This window comes from Pagrus major, chromosome 18 (assembly GCF_040436345.1).
Source record: "Pagrus major chromosome 18, Pma_NU_1.0".
Taxonomy (NCBI): domain Eukaryota; kingdom Metazoa; phylum Chordata; class Actinopteri; order Spariformes; family Sparidae; genus Pagrus; species Pagrus major.
In genome coordinates, this window is record NC_133232.1 from 18429143 (window position 1) to 18443216 (window position 14074).

The 14074-nt window shown below is 40.9% G+C and overlaps 2 protein-coding genes across 3 annotated transcripts in view; both read right to left on the reverse strand.

Annotated features, from left to right (window-relative positions):
- mtus1a (microtubule associated tumor suppressor 1a) overlaps positions 1-7997 on the reverse strand; it is a 31985-nt gene extending 23988 nt beyond the window's left edge. Inside the window, exons 1-3 of one of the 2 annotated variants that reach the window (XM_073486998.1) lie at positions 7898-7920; positions 7326-7393; positions 100-2202 (exon numbers count right to left, since the gene is read on the reverse strand). In XM_073486998.1, coding sequence (XP_073343099.1) covers positions 100-2118 — 2019 coding nt within the window. In that variant the 5' untranslated portion in view covers positions 2119-2202; positions 7326-7393; positions 7898-7920. Of the gene's footprint in view, positions 1-99; positions 2203-7325; positions 7394-7897 lie in introns of both variants that reach the window. The other variant, XM_073486997.1, reaches the window with a different exon arrangement.
- A 309-nt stretch (positions 7998-8306) lies between these two features.
- On the reverse strand, positions 8307-13689 carry sybl1 (synaptobrevin-like 1). The gene is made up of 8 exons (XM_073487585.1): positions 13573-13689; positions 12983-13160; positions 11731-11788; positions 11203-11340; positions 10986-11076; positions 10592-10659; positions 9973-10065; positions 8307-9400 (listed from the first exon to the last, which is right to left on the reverse strand). Exons 2-8 carry the CDS (start codon positions 13126-13128, stop codon positions 9335-9337), a joined length of 660 nt encoding a protein of 219 aa, XP_073343686.1. The 5' UTR covers positions 13129-13160; positions 13573-13689; the 3' UTR covers positions 8307-9334.
- Positions 13690-14074: the final 385 nt, after the last annotated feature.

A 14074-nucleotide genomic window follows, 5' to 3' on the forward strand; every position in this document is an offset into this window, starting at 1 on the left:
TGTTTTTATATTGTTCACATTATAGGTCCATGTGGTGGAAATTCTTATTTAAAATTGAACAAATATGAATACTACTTTGCTACTACAGTCCATACTCACCACTAGGCTGAGCTTCTTGACCTCTCTTAGGGAGCCTGAACTGCTTTTCCCAGAATAAACGGGCAATACAGGCTGAGGCTGCAAAGGGACCTTCTGAAAACTCCTTGTTTTGGTCTGGCCCAGGTGGGTGTCAGTTGTGGGAATGGTAAAGCTAGTTGAGTACTTTAGAGTCGTTCTTTTCTCCTTAGGTGGCCTAGATGATGATGAACTCTCAGATGAGCAGCGAGGCCGGGTTTTCAGGAAAGGACATTTGTCTTGACCTAATGCTGAGGCTGACCTGCCCTCAATTTTGCTCGACACGCCCTTCTTTGGAGTTGGTTTGGGATCTGTTTGGCCACTTCCATCAGGGGATTTATCTAGGGATGAGAGGCAGAAGGTCCGGTTGCCAGCTTGCTGTGCTGCAGCGTCTGCCACTTGGCTTGAGGCTGCCTGCTCTGTTTCAGAGCTGGCGTTACTACATTCAACTGCTGAAGCATGTTTATTTGCAGCATGGTGGTGGTAAGATGGGGATGCTCTACTCTTGCCTTGTCCATCCACAGCAGGTTGCCCAGATGACTGCATCACTGTCGGACCAAAATTAGCAGCCCCTGTATTCCCCTGAGCATCACCGACCATTTTAGTTGTGGCAGAGACAACTGCGGTGCTAGTCCTCACCTTGGCGGGTGTAATCCTGGTAGTTGCTCCTCTATGTGCTTCAGTGTGTTTATTGTTCACATTAACCTGTGGTGCTTTGTGCTGAGAAGCATGGCCTGGCACTGATATTTGAAGCACATTTCTTGTTACAACTTTAGATTTTATGCTGCTGAAGTCTGACTTCGGAAACTTCTTAATTTCCATTCTCTTGTATTTGTTGGCTGATGGCAGCATTCCTGCAACCAAACGTTGTTTAGAAGTCACAGAGCTTTGCTGCCGTTTAACAGGGTGGAGTCCTGAGCTGCCAGTGTTTCCAGTGCAGGGAGACTCTGAAAAAGAGGGGAGGCTGAGTATCTCATTCCCAATGTGTTGTATTGGGGTGGAAGTATGGATATCCTTATCAGTGTCTTGCATAGCTGACAGAGTGGACACAAAGGTACTGCCTTGTTCTGGTGTAACTGCTGCAGGGAAATGAAGCAGCTGTGCTTCAGCACTTGCAAACTGAGCCTCTTTTCCACACCCACTAGGAGATGTTTCACAGACAAAGGTCATCAAAAGTTCTCCTTCATTCTCACCTGGCAGAGCTACAAGAGAGTTGGATGTTGCCATGTCATTTTCCTCTGTGGGGAGCTCTGCCTGAGTGAACGTTATGCCAAGACATGGATGGCCTGTGTTCTCCTCAATGACTTTTTCTAGAGGGTTTTCACAGATATCCAGCAGAGTGGTTGATGGCAGGTTAGATTCAGCAGGCGATGCTGGATGGCCTGATGATTCCTCCAGGGATGAGACTAACGAGAGTGACTGATCTTCCAGGCAAAAACTGTTGCTCCTTATTATCATTTCCCCAGAGCTCAGGGAGCAGCAGTCATCCTCAGTGGATCCTCTACGGGAAGTCTTACATGAACCCAGATGGCTTTCCCTCCCAGCAGAGTCTGGAGACGTCACTTGACTGTTACTTCCGTCTTCTGACTTCTTACTAAAAGTCTGGTATTTCTCTGATTCTGTCTCACAGTTGCTAATTTGACTCAAGTTTTCATTCCAGAAGTTCACATTTCCATTTACAGGTGTGGCAATAAAGGTTTGGTTCAGGTTCATGCTTACACCACAGAGCACATTACCCTGTGGTAAAGTGGTGTTGAACGGACCGTCCAGAGGAATGTCCACTGGGCAATTATCGCTGAGATGGCACTCCAGCATGTTGATGTCAGGGGAGCTGCTGGCTTCTCTGTCACTCAAGTTGGAAAAGCTACTGTTAGAGTCAGGTGAAGGTGACAGGGACGAGTTGCTATAATGACTCTCAGATGCGAGGCCCAGCATCAAGTCTCTGTGGGGCAAAGGATCTGTGCACTTCACTTGGTCAGTGGACTTGTTAAATGTCTTAGACATTTTGGTGTTCTGATGGGATTTTTACCTTCCTCACATTCAGTCAGCAGCACTGTAATCCATTAAATTCTTATCTGGCACGAATATCTGTAGAGAGGAGAAAAGGTCAAATTTTTAGAACGGTGTTACTTCACAATCTATGCTGACATTTTTGTAATCTCACAGAATGTTAACAGGGAAACCCCACCACCATCACCAGTGACTTTGGCTTGCCCTGGTAAGCCATTGGCCATTGTAACAGTAGCTTGATACTCAAATTATTCATGACTTAGTTAAATGAAAAATGCAAAAGTCATCAGGGTAATACTTGGGGAATATGGTAGTGCAAGTATGTCTAAATGGTCTCATTTTTGTTCTATGTGCTAATTGAGCTGTCTAAGTTCATTAAGATTGTAGAATATCACATTACCTAGGTATCTGTATCCTTTCTAAAGATGTTTGACCAGACACAGTATCGTATGTCAAGGCATCTACTTCTTCCTATAGCGCACACTTCACCTTCCAGGTGAATGAGTAGAAAATATCACTACCACTGTTATCATCTCTTCTGAATCATCATTTAATAATAATGATAATAATAATAATAATAATAATAATAATAATAATAATAATAATAATGATGGACCAACCGATAATCAATGTTACTACTCTGAAATGAGCCAACAAGTGTTTGACATGAGAATTAAACGGCAGCTTTAACTGCCTTATTGTGTGTTGTGTTTATTTAAGCAGACTGGACTGCTAAGCTTGCCAGCCACTACTACAACAAAAGCACCATTGTGGTATGTACGACCAGAGATATCAAGTCACCAACAGCCTGAAAATGTTCCAGTATGCAGACCCCAGACATCCTGGGGCACATAAGAAAACACTTGACACACTCCATGTGCCCCAGTTGTAATCACCTAAATAATGTATGAAACACAGGCATATATGTTTATTGTTTGGAGCGAAATTGTGTACAGTGCTACACTTCTGTCATGTTTAACGAGACAGGGTACTGCTGGAGAAAGGCTGGGCAGGGTCAGTGAGGCTATGTGACTTTTCAACGTTTCAACAAAATTCAGGAGAAAAGATAACTTAATTTAAAAACTGAGCTCAGGGGTTTCTCTTTGTTGTCAGAGCAGCTTTACAGAAAAACACTGAACAGAGGGAAGGTTCAGTTTATAATATACAGTATGGTCACCACATGTTTCCATTCTTGAGTGGCAGCTTCCTTGCCGTTGGCTTGTCTGTGTTTTACTGCCAAGATAGAAATTTCTTTTATGGCAATGTCAAAACATAATCCACCAGTTGAATGGTCTGGGTGTCAAAATACGTCTTTTCTTTCCCTATGTACAGAGAGGCAAACCTGGCTTTACTTTAAGTCAGTGACGTAACTAAAGAGTTAAAGACACAAGCAGTCACTAAAGACCTGACAATTCCACAGCTAGCTCTGAGCCTGAGGTGCACAAAACTATAATTACATTGACTGATAAAAGGTTGCTGATGTTTTGGCAATAAGAAAAAAAACAAAATCATTTTATGCTAGTACATTGCCTCAATCAGATCCTACAAATGACACATTCAGCAAGTTCCAACTTAAATGTATTGATTTTTCTTCAAACTAGACATAAGAGCAATCAATAACACAGGAACACGATATGAATAATAATTAAGGTGTCCTTAGTGATTGCTGGTCCATTCTGGCCTCACCTCCAAACATGCACACCTCAAAATGTTATTTAGCTCAGTCTTTAAAAACATAAGACACAATGTACATGAAATAGACCTGAAATATTATGTAATATTATAGTGTTCATTTTTAAATTGGCCATACTTTCAACACTACTGCTGATAAGATATATCACAGTAACTCCGTTTTATCAATATGGGCGATCGGCCAAATCTGGATGAATAATATTGGTTCAACAGGCAGAGAAATGACACACCTGACTGTACATCACAATCTGTACAATCAGATAAAATATATGGCTGTAGCAAACTGCTGTGCACACTGAACCTTGGCACCTCAGAGGCTACTGCAGTATCCACCCCGACAGAAAAACAATGCAGAACAGTGATTTTGCTGATTAAAATTGTGACTGGGCATTATATTGTATGTAAAGTACAACTGCAGCTGACACAAATCATGGCCTGACAATGTTTATGGAAAAACAAAAACATGAAATTCAAGCTAAAAGACACCGAGTCAATAAATGGAAAAAATTAAGATAAGCATTTTTCAAACAGTTTACAATACTTAAATTTCACTAAAAGAACTGCTCAACTATAATATGAACATACTCAAAACCTCTACTCGTCTTCTTACCATTCAATGATAACAGTGAGGAAGAAAATGCCTCCACAGTCAGTTCTGTTGTCTGCTGCATTTAGCCAGAGATCACTCACGCAGGTTCACTGGCTCATTTTACCCTCTCAGAAACAATCCCATTACTTCTCTCCTTCCAAAGCGCTAAATCCAGCCAACTGGGCAGGCCGTGGTGTGCGAGTCTGCTGTAGCCACACACCAACAGCCCCAGTCCCACTACTCCTCGAGTTCAGAGTCAACCGTGCATCAGTAACGTCACAGCCTGAATGAGGGTGCCCCCATTGCAGGCATTAGCTTCTATTTGTTCCTCCCCACCCGAGATAACGTGACTTAGTCCAGCAGGCCCGCTGCAGCAGTAGATCAGAAATCTCTCCAATCAGCCGCTGTGTCAGATACCATCAGTGACTTGGCTCCACACTGCTTCCCATGTCAAGGTTCAGTTCAGGACTGTACTCAGTGTCGAAAGCTCCACTCCCAACTTTACAGAGGGAGCAAGCAACACGTTACCTTATCCATGCCGAGCCCAGTGCAGGGGGAGTGGCCATGGCCTGCCAGGCCGAGTTGGCATTCACTGTTGCTTAGCAGCCAAAGTCCCTCTTTTATGAGGAAATGGATCAGGCGGCCTTTTAGTAAGGGATAAGTGAGAAGAGGAGCAGAATGGTGGGAGGACTGTGTGCAGGAGAATGTTTCACTATGACAGTTTTAAATGATAGGTCCCAAACAGAATTTGCATACAAACTTACTTACTCCAAAATGGCAAGACACATTACAGTGTCCATCATAGCTGATAAGTTCTCCAAAGTCCTCCACTGACAATGTCACTGTCTGATGACATGACCTTATGTTATACACAAACAGGTTGACACTTGATCCAGACTCTACAGCAGTGATGTGACACCAGAGTCTAAGACCCCTAAGACACATGCTATTTTCTGCTTAATCTATACAAGGCCCCTGACTGGAGAGCTACTGGCTAATCTTAACCACAGACAAGATGTAAATCATGGTATAGAGTAGGCTTGTTATTAGAGCTACATGACATGCTAAAAAACCATTGCAAGATTATATTGATGATATTATGGTTGAGATATGAGACAGGATTTTGATGGGAATGGGAATTTTCTTTAATTTCCACTGGGGAAAAAAAAAAGTTATTTTTGCTTGGGGTCTGTGTCAAACAAGAATGTTCCTGTACATCTAGACATGAGTTGTAGGCTGGGGCATCTCTGTAACAACACAACGCTTCACTTATAGTGGTGTGTTGTGACACATCTCACCTTATTGAAAAATTGCAGCTCCTACAATTTGGACTGTTCTGCCCTACTAAGAGTTCTCAGAATTATTCTCACTGTAAATCCTGTAAAATCTGTTATTTGGTGGGTCTAGTTATGGAATATAAGCATTTTAACATTGGTCCTCAAGTACAGCTGTTAACAAGAAAGCAGAAGTGATATCCCTTTTGAGCAGAATTGGCTGATATTATAAGACGATATTAGCGGATATGGGTGGATATGTAGCCGATATGCACCGATGGAAACGTTTTGTTTTTTTCCCTTTTTAGAGATTACAATGCAGAAAAAGATGCTTGGGATTATTTATAATCTTTGTGTAATTTACCATTTCAGGGCACTGACGTCATTTTAGACAGTAGAGTTTATTGTTAAACTATAAAATACACCACCTCAGTTACATATCTTTGTCAAAAGTGCTTGATAACCACATTTAAATGATGTGCGTTTTTCGGTCAATATAGTGGAATTGGAATGTTTTACTTCCTTCTACCGATATCATCATCTACGCCAAAAATCAAGTACCAGTGGGGCTGTAATACATGTTTCTACCTACACAGTATACACTCAGAGGGATTTTAGCTGGTCATACTAGTTGTTGTGAATGTATCTTGCTCCCATTTATCCCACACTCAAAGTATCTGCAGTAGTTGACTGTGTGGTCTACTGGACCCTGTGTTTTCGGATTCAGATTCAATCGGCCTTGTCAAACAATAAAATTGGGTTGTTTTGTCATTGGCTCACATTAAGTAGCCACATTACTGTTTGATATGAGATTTCATAGAGTACCTCTGCTTGTTTTTAAAGACATTCAATGACAGTTACTGTCAAATTGCATTACACATTTAAAATCAAGAGTGACATTAAATGAACAATGCCTCTCCATTTCTGAAGGCCCTCAGGCACTTTGCAGAACGCCTCAAGTGGCCTTTCCCTGCCTTTGCATGGGTGAATGGACATATCAGTACAATACAGTGAGCAGTTTTGAGTAGCAGGGACAGCCATCAAAAGCCTCGGCACAAAGCTGCCCCACACTACAGCAGGGCAGCAGGTCAAGCTGGGGGATTCCAGCCAACATACCACAGGGACAACGATGTCCTCTGTAAAGCACAGGGCAACAAAACCACACCAGTGAGCCTGGTTAGGAGAACAGCACGGCACTGTCTTTCAACAGCCAGAATATTAGCAAGTCTGCTCCAGGAAGGCACAATGGAAAACGCTTTCAAGACAAAGCTCAAGAGCTGTGGGCCTGTGCCATCTAGTGAAAAACAGAGGCATACAGATGTGTCAGCAGCTGTCCAATTTAGATCTCAACTGATATATCGCTTGGCCAATATTATAAGCCGATATGGCCCTTTCACAGTATTGGCAGAAATCTTTTTTTTTTAGAGAGATTGTAAAAAGAGTAGTAATTATTACATTACATTTTAGACAGAAGAGCTTATAGCATGCAGTTATTACACCACAAGCAAATTAAAATTGAACAGTTTAATCAGTTTGCAAGCAGATAGTCCAATTTCAACTGATCAAGGTGTATTTAAAGCCACATTACCATGAATACATTTTGCTCTGTGTGCGTGTGTGTGCGTGTGTGTGTAGTAGCAGATTACCTCAAAACAACTAACTGCACCTGACTGACAGATTATCCCTGCCTGAGGCCTCCTCCAGCCAGCTAGGTCTATAATTAGATGAGGAGTAAACATAGTGAGGAGCCACAAATAGCAAGGAAAATACTCGTTCAAGTCCGTAAATGGTTTAAAAACACGGCAGACTACACATCACCTCCGAGGGACTTTAAAAGATGAGGGAATAAACTGGTGACGTCATGTTAAAACGCAGTATTAACGTTACCATTAGTGATAGCAGAGTTTAATATAACTTAGTTAACTTACAGTAATAAGACGCTGGACTAACACAACCACTTAGGTTTTCAACCATCACTTCTAACGGTGAACTAAAATGGAGGGCAGGAAACAGCGGTTGACGACAAAAAAACACATTTAGCTAGCTTGAGCTAACTCCTGTTGCCAGGAGACGGAACTTTATTGTACCTCAAGTATAAAACTTGAGAAAGGACCAAAAAAAAAAGGTCTTACTACCTGCTAAACATTTAAGACATACAGTCGTTAAATAAGTTAAACATAAGAAGACAAATTGACACAGTACTGAGGGGATGGTTTACCTGTCACAGGAATGAGCAGCACCTGCGGGACCGCGTGTCCTATGTCTCCTAATGAACAACTCCTTTCACCTGGTCATTTTTCAGAGAGGTGCCTCCTCAACAAACCGACTTCACACAGTTAATTCTTAAAAAAGAAACCGGAGTTTGGCTCTGTTGTCCCGCAGAGGTGATGAACAAGTGTTGCTTGCTTGAATTTTGCCACAATGTGATGAGTTGGCCTCCCATTGGAACTAGTAAACAGTCATGACAAGTTGGTTGTAAACACTTTTTGAAGGAACTGCCTTCATCCGCATGGTACGTCGTGTAACCAGATCAAAATAAAAGCCATAGACATAATAATAATAATAATAATAATGATAATAATAATAATAATAACAACATCTGGTTTACATCTGTAGAGACCAACCACTTGATACCATCAGATTTTATTATTTGAAATCTGAATGTACAATAATCAAATAATAACATGATTATAAATCATATGATGCCAGGAAGCAAATCTATGTACAATGTAAAAAGTGCATTGTGTTAACAGAAAAAAAAAACATTTGGGCACACTGAACATCCTAGCAGAGGTAAAAGGTTAAAGGAAGCCTCCTATCAAGTTGGGAAAAAGATAAGGATTTTCTCAAAAACCAGGCTTGATTTAAAAGAACCATTGTGTCTTCTGAATCAGGGATATCAATCATATTTACAATATTTATTTGTATGATCATATCTGGTATTTTACAACATCCATTTCAGAATATACTACTGTGCTTGGTGATAAATCATGAAATAAATCAGAAAATCTGTTTCACGAGCCACATGCCACTTGAGACATACTGTATACTGCATCAGTTTTGTCAAAAATTAGCTTTCAGTTATGTAACAGACAACCGGACAGTGTATTGAGGGAGTCCTTCTTGATGGATCTGATACACTCTTAAGGCTACCGACACTTGCAGGTCTCATAGGTATTGGTTGATAACAAAGGAAAAGCAGAACAATAACAAAGCAATCTTTGCTATTTTTGTGGCTCATTCCAGCTATCAGTCTGAATGGGTTAATTACATAGATAGGTGCAGGACAGTATCACAAACTGATACATCAGGCCACTATGTGCATGACACAGGATGAATGAACCAAATTAGTATAAGACAAGATCATTGTTCCACATCAGATTTAGGCCACATGGCTGCTGTCCATTAGTGCGGGTATGAGGTGGGACTCCCTGTCCAGAAGGAAGGTCAATGTGCACGCTATCAAAGAGAGGAGCAAGGAATGAGGCAGGAGGAGGAGCAGCAGCATGTGTCTTCTGGAGATGTTGAAGCTGTAGGAGTAAAGGAAGGAAAGTTGTGTTTCCTTTTGTATCCATTGGCAGGCAGAGTTGAATAGGCGCTTCTCCCCCTCTTCCTTTTTACTTCATGTCCTTCTCTTTTATCACCACCTCTGCTCTCATTTGACACAAGAGGGCCAGCTGAGGCCTCCACAGGCAGCAGAAACGATAATGTAGAGGACCACCTGAAAAGCGTGTAGAAACAGAAGAAAATGTAAAAGCAAATTACAGCAAAGCTGTGCCAAAAATCGAAGCAGTAGCAGCCAAGCAATACTGGCAATTTCTTATGTTAAGGCAACATTATGTAGAAATTGGCATTTTGTGCAATTTGGCGCCCCCCACAGTTTCTGAGCACACCAAAGAAGAAAGAAAGTCCAATGTAGGTGCTAACTACAAACAAAACTCATCACGCCATAACAATGTTATGTGTTGAAAACTTGTATGTTGAAGTAAACATGTATGTAACGCTGTGATCCTACCCTCTCACTGAAGTTACATAGTACAGAAACAAGTGATGGGGGGCAGAGTGGCTGACACAGAGACACTATTTACCCTATTACAAGACACGGTACCATATTTTAAGGTCAAAAAGTTATACAATGTTGCTTTCATGAACAAAATATACTGTTTGCAACTCAGGGCATTTTCTCAGCATAGATAAAGCCAAGTAACAATCCACCAAATTGTCTAAAGAACCATTACACTGTATCCAATTCATTACCAAGATCTCATCAATTACAATTTTTTCCTTACTCACCAGGCACACCAGCACGATGACAACAGTCAGCTTGAGGTTCTTCATACACATGGCACGTGCCAGGTTACGACTAGTGGTCTTAAATGTGACCGACTAAATGAAGTAGGGAGAGAAAGTAACATCAGTGACATTGTTTGTGACTAAGCAACTTGCTAGATTGCTGTCAAAATATGAACCTGTATACTGCAGAATATCATGCATCAGAAAACATGTAGGATGCAATGGGGCTAGGCAATATATCGTATTATATCATCATTGTATTATGACACTAATCTAATATTTTGGATTTCTTTTCCTGGTTTTAAGACCCTGACCTGGCCTACCAGACTGTTCTACTTGTTCTAACTCTTGCATTTACCCACTTAGCCATTATATCTGCATTACTGATTATTCATTAAAGATATATACAATATTGTTACAATGCTGGTATCGAGGTATTTGGTCATAAATATTATTGGATTAGATAGATATTGGACTCTGTCATCCAATCCTAGCATTTATAAAGTGCTTTTGAGGAAGATTTAAAATATTGAGATATGTACTGTGTATCTTGATAAAGCCTAATGCCATATCCCTCAGCCCTAGGTTAAACAGGGATAAACTAGTTCATTAAACTCACTGAATCAACCAGATTTTCTGTCTTGTCGATCAGCAACTCCAGCTTCTCTCCCCTCTGAGCGACCAAGTCTATAAAAAGACACACAGACAAACAAAGTTAACTTGACGGACACAAAAAGTCTAATGTAATGAGAATTATACCAAAATGGACACGTTTTTGGCTAGAATATTTGCTTCAGGCATTATGGCCAACAAATACCAGTGCTGCATTCGCAAAGCAAAAATGGGCATGCCACTGCACACTGTATTCATTTAAAAAGGGAAAAGATGCACATAGCAGGCTTCACATGATTCAGTTAAAAGGTCATTTAATTTTGTTGTTATCTTGTAGTTTCATCTCTAAAAGAGGACATTTCAGCCTCCCTGTGCCATGGGGAAACTCATGAGAAGCCCACCTATGTTGCGGACCATGATGCCCTTCAAATCATCCACATGCATCTGAGTTTCAGTGACACGGTCTGATCCACGTGGGTCTGAGTGGTGTTTCTACAAATAGAAATACAGACAGAGAAAGTTTTTTTTATACACTACAGAAGTAAAAAGCAGTCACAGAGCCCTTGCAAGAAAATGTTGCGCAATGTGATCAGTATGCAATACGCTTGTCATACTCACCATCTGAGCTGCCAGTGTTGAGGAGAACTCACTGTTCATGGCGTAAGGCAGGGCTGTTTGTGCTCTCGACCCGTACGTTGTCTGGAAGCGCTTCTTGACTTCACTGAGGAAGCTGAATGCGCGTGACCTCTCAAAGTCCTTAAGTACAAAACAATTATACACAAGAGCTATTCTAAGTATATTCCCATTAAAAGGTCCAGTGATAAGAAAAATGGCTTTCTATTAACCTGTGTCTCTGAGTTTATTTTTCTGCTTCCTGTTGTCATAGGCTGAATATATTACTTCACAAACATGGGTTGGAGGAGATGCAATAACTATAATTCTATTTCTCAAAGTGACTGGTTTACTCAACTTCACTTCTGAACTCTTCTTTACATTCAGTTATTCACATAAAAGGCATCATGCCCCATCTCCGTAATGCAGAAGCACATCAGTAAAAAAACAACAACAACAAGAACAAACAAACAAACAAAAAACACACATCTCTAAATGAATAAATCCACAGATATCTGAGCCATATATACTTACATCATCAGTGATACACAGGTATATGATTCTGTCATGGCAGATGTAATGAAACAGATAGCTAAAAAAGAAAAAAGACAAAAATTGTCAACATTACAGATAGACAGTTGAAAACACACCATTTAATACAGAACACCATGGTCACTGTAAAATGTCTAAGGAAACATTAACTGCAGATAAACAGAAGGAATTGGGCTGTAACTTAGATTACAGTGGGTCATGAGGACACATTGAATTGGGCTGTAACTTAGATTACAGCGGGTCATGAGGACACATTGAATTGGGCTGTAACTTAAATTACAGCAAGTCATGAGGACACATTGACTTGTGCCTTTGTGGCATGTGACACAGCTTGATTGTTTCAGGTGATTGTTTCCTGCAGTGCATCTTCTGTAAGCTCTGATATCAGAGCTTTGAGTGATCTAGCGCTCGCCAAATGTGCTGACACTCCACTCTGGATGTAATCGTGCAAATGACATAATTAATGCTGTAAGAAAATGCTTTGATCTTGTAAGCATTACATGCCCATAGGGTCTTCAAACTGAAATAGTGTGTTCATATACAATGTAATAATCAGAATATTCTAATGTAATGTAATGCTGGAGAGTAATGATGAGGAATCCATTACATCAACTCCTATTGGCAACAATAAACTGCCACACCCAAGTGGCTGTTGGGATTTGCAAGTACATTTGTTCTAGATGGCTGATCGTTATTAACAATAATGCATAGCGAAACATAATCACATCATTTTTTATAGGGCAAAGTTTTTGTGTGCATAGTCATAGTCAAAGTTTACACTTGCCCTGAGAAACCACTGGGAGCTAATGTAATGGGTAGGTCTGCCCTCATAACTTTGCTTTTATACTCTTATATAGATGTCCTGTGTATTACACTAAATGTTAGTACCTTGTTCTGTATTTTGTTTGTGTATCTTGTGTAGTCTGAATGGTTGCTTCAGCCCCATTGAATGTCGCATCACTCATTCTTTGTGCTTACACCAGAAATCTGGAGAAAAAACTATTTCTTTCACCTGTTTACTGTGCTGCACTGCATAAAGAGTTACAATATAACAATCGCCACACACATGGTGCACTTTTTATCACACTAATATAGTCATCACTGCTTATACATAAATATGGCTAGTGGGATATGAACTTTCTGGGAACTGGGAAAGACAGACCCATGTAGCAGCCGCATAGTGACTGATGCTAAAGTAAGATGGAAGAATAACACACGTGTGTGTAAGCTTTACCTGCCGTGGCTGTAGGTCAATTTATTATTTTCTGATGGGATTTTGGCTAAAATCTGTTCAGTCACTTCCAGGAAGTTTCCACCGCACCATGCATGTTTTGCCAGGATGGTGGTCCCACGAGCCACCACAGCGAACAGGATTGCCATGGCAACAGCTGGGGTTTCAGCTCTGTTTTTCGCTGTCAACACGAAAACAAGAACAGTGACATGTTTCTGGTGAAGCTACAGGCACGTAGACGACAGAGGAGATTGCTTAACAGAGAATGATTATGGCGAAACATTTGAGGTTAACGTTTCAGATGTGAAATAACATCTGTGAAAGGAGCCTAGTACCGTTACTGGGACGGATTCCTTCCAAGTAGTAGCCACTAAGCTAGTTAAACACTTCTTACATGATCCAGCTGTCACGAGAAATGAAAACGAAAGCCGATGGCTTATAAACAATTGGATAGCTAGCTAATAGGGTTGTTAACCAGTGTACATAACAACGCTAGGTAGGTAAGTAGTAAGCTAGCTGTCGCAATACAAATTATCGCTTCTAGCGACGAATGTTACGCAATTAACAGTGATATATAATAACAAACCCAATACCTCTGTGTGTCAGCGCTGTTCAAAGTAGCCCGTTTAGCGCAAATTCCAACATCTAAAGAGATTTCATCTGCTAGCAAGCTAGCTAATCCCTTTCGAGTGACTTCTGCTTTGCAAATCACCCAGACCTCCAGACCGGAACGAATTCACTCTCCCGCTAGGTAATGTAGTTCTTACCACACTCCTTAGCCCATTTACTCAAATGTAATGCTTCGTTATATGGACTACATTTTTTTACTTCCTTGTTATTCAGTCGTATGCGTCACATGTTTTCATCCTACGTCACGTCATCGCGACAGCTTGGATTATGAGGCTACTTTAGCCCATGTCGAGGTCTTACAGGCAACGTACGTTCTGCTACAATGGCTAGACAAGTCGTTAACTAACCCACAGTGCACTGGTCCTACTTCACAGTTTATCACTAATGCAAACGTTGTATTTAAAGACAGTCACAGCGTGACACAAGAGCCAGCTAAGACTAAAAAAACTGTGGTGCCGAGGTAAA

What these genes read in the sequence shown, in the direction of transcription:
- sybl1 (XM_073487585.1), bottom strand. Translation starts at nt 13,128, where the DNA reads ATGGCAATCCTGTTCGCTGTGGTGGCTCGTGGGACCACCATCCTGGCA. An exon ending in TTGACCTACAGCCACGGCAG is followed by an intron (nt 11,789 to 12,982) that starts GTAAAGCTTACA and finishes TTTCTTTTTTAG; the next exon opens with CTATCTGTTTCATTACATCT. An exon ending in ACCTGTGTATCACTGATGAT is followed by an intron (nt 11,341 to 11,730) that starts GTAAGTATATAT and finishes TTTGTACTTAAG; the next exon opens with GACTTTGAGAGGTCACGCGC.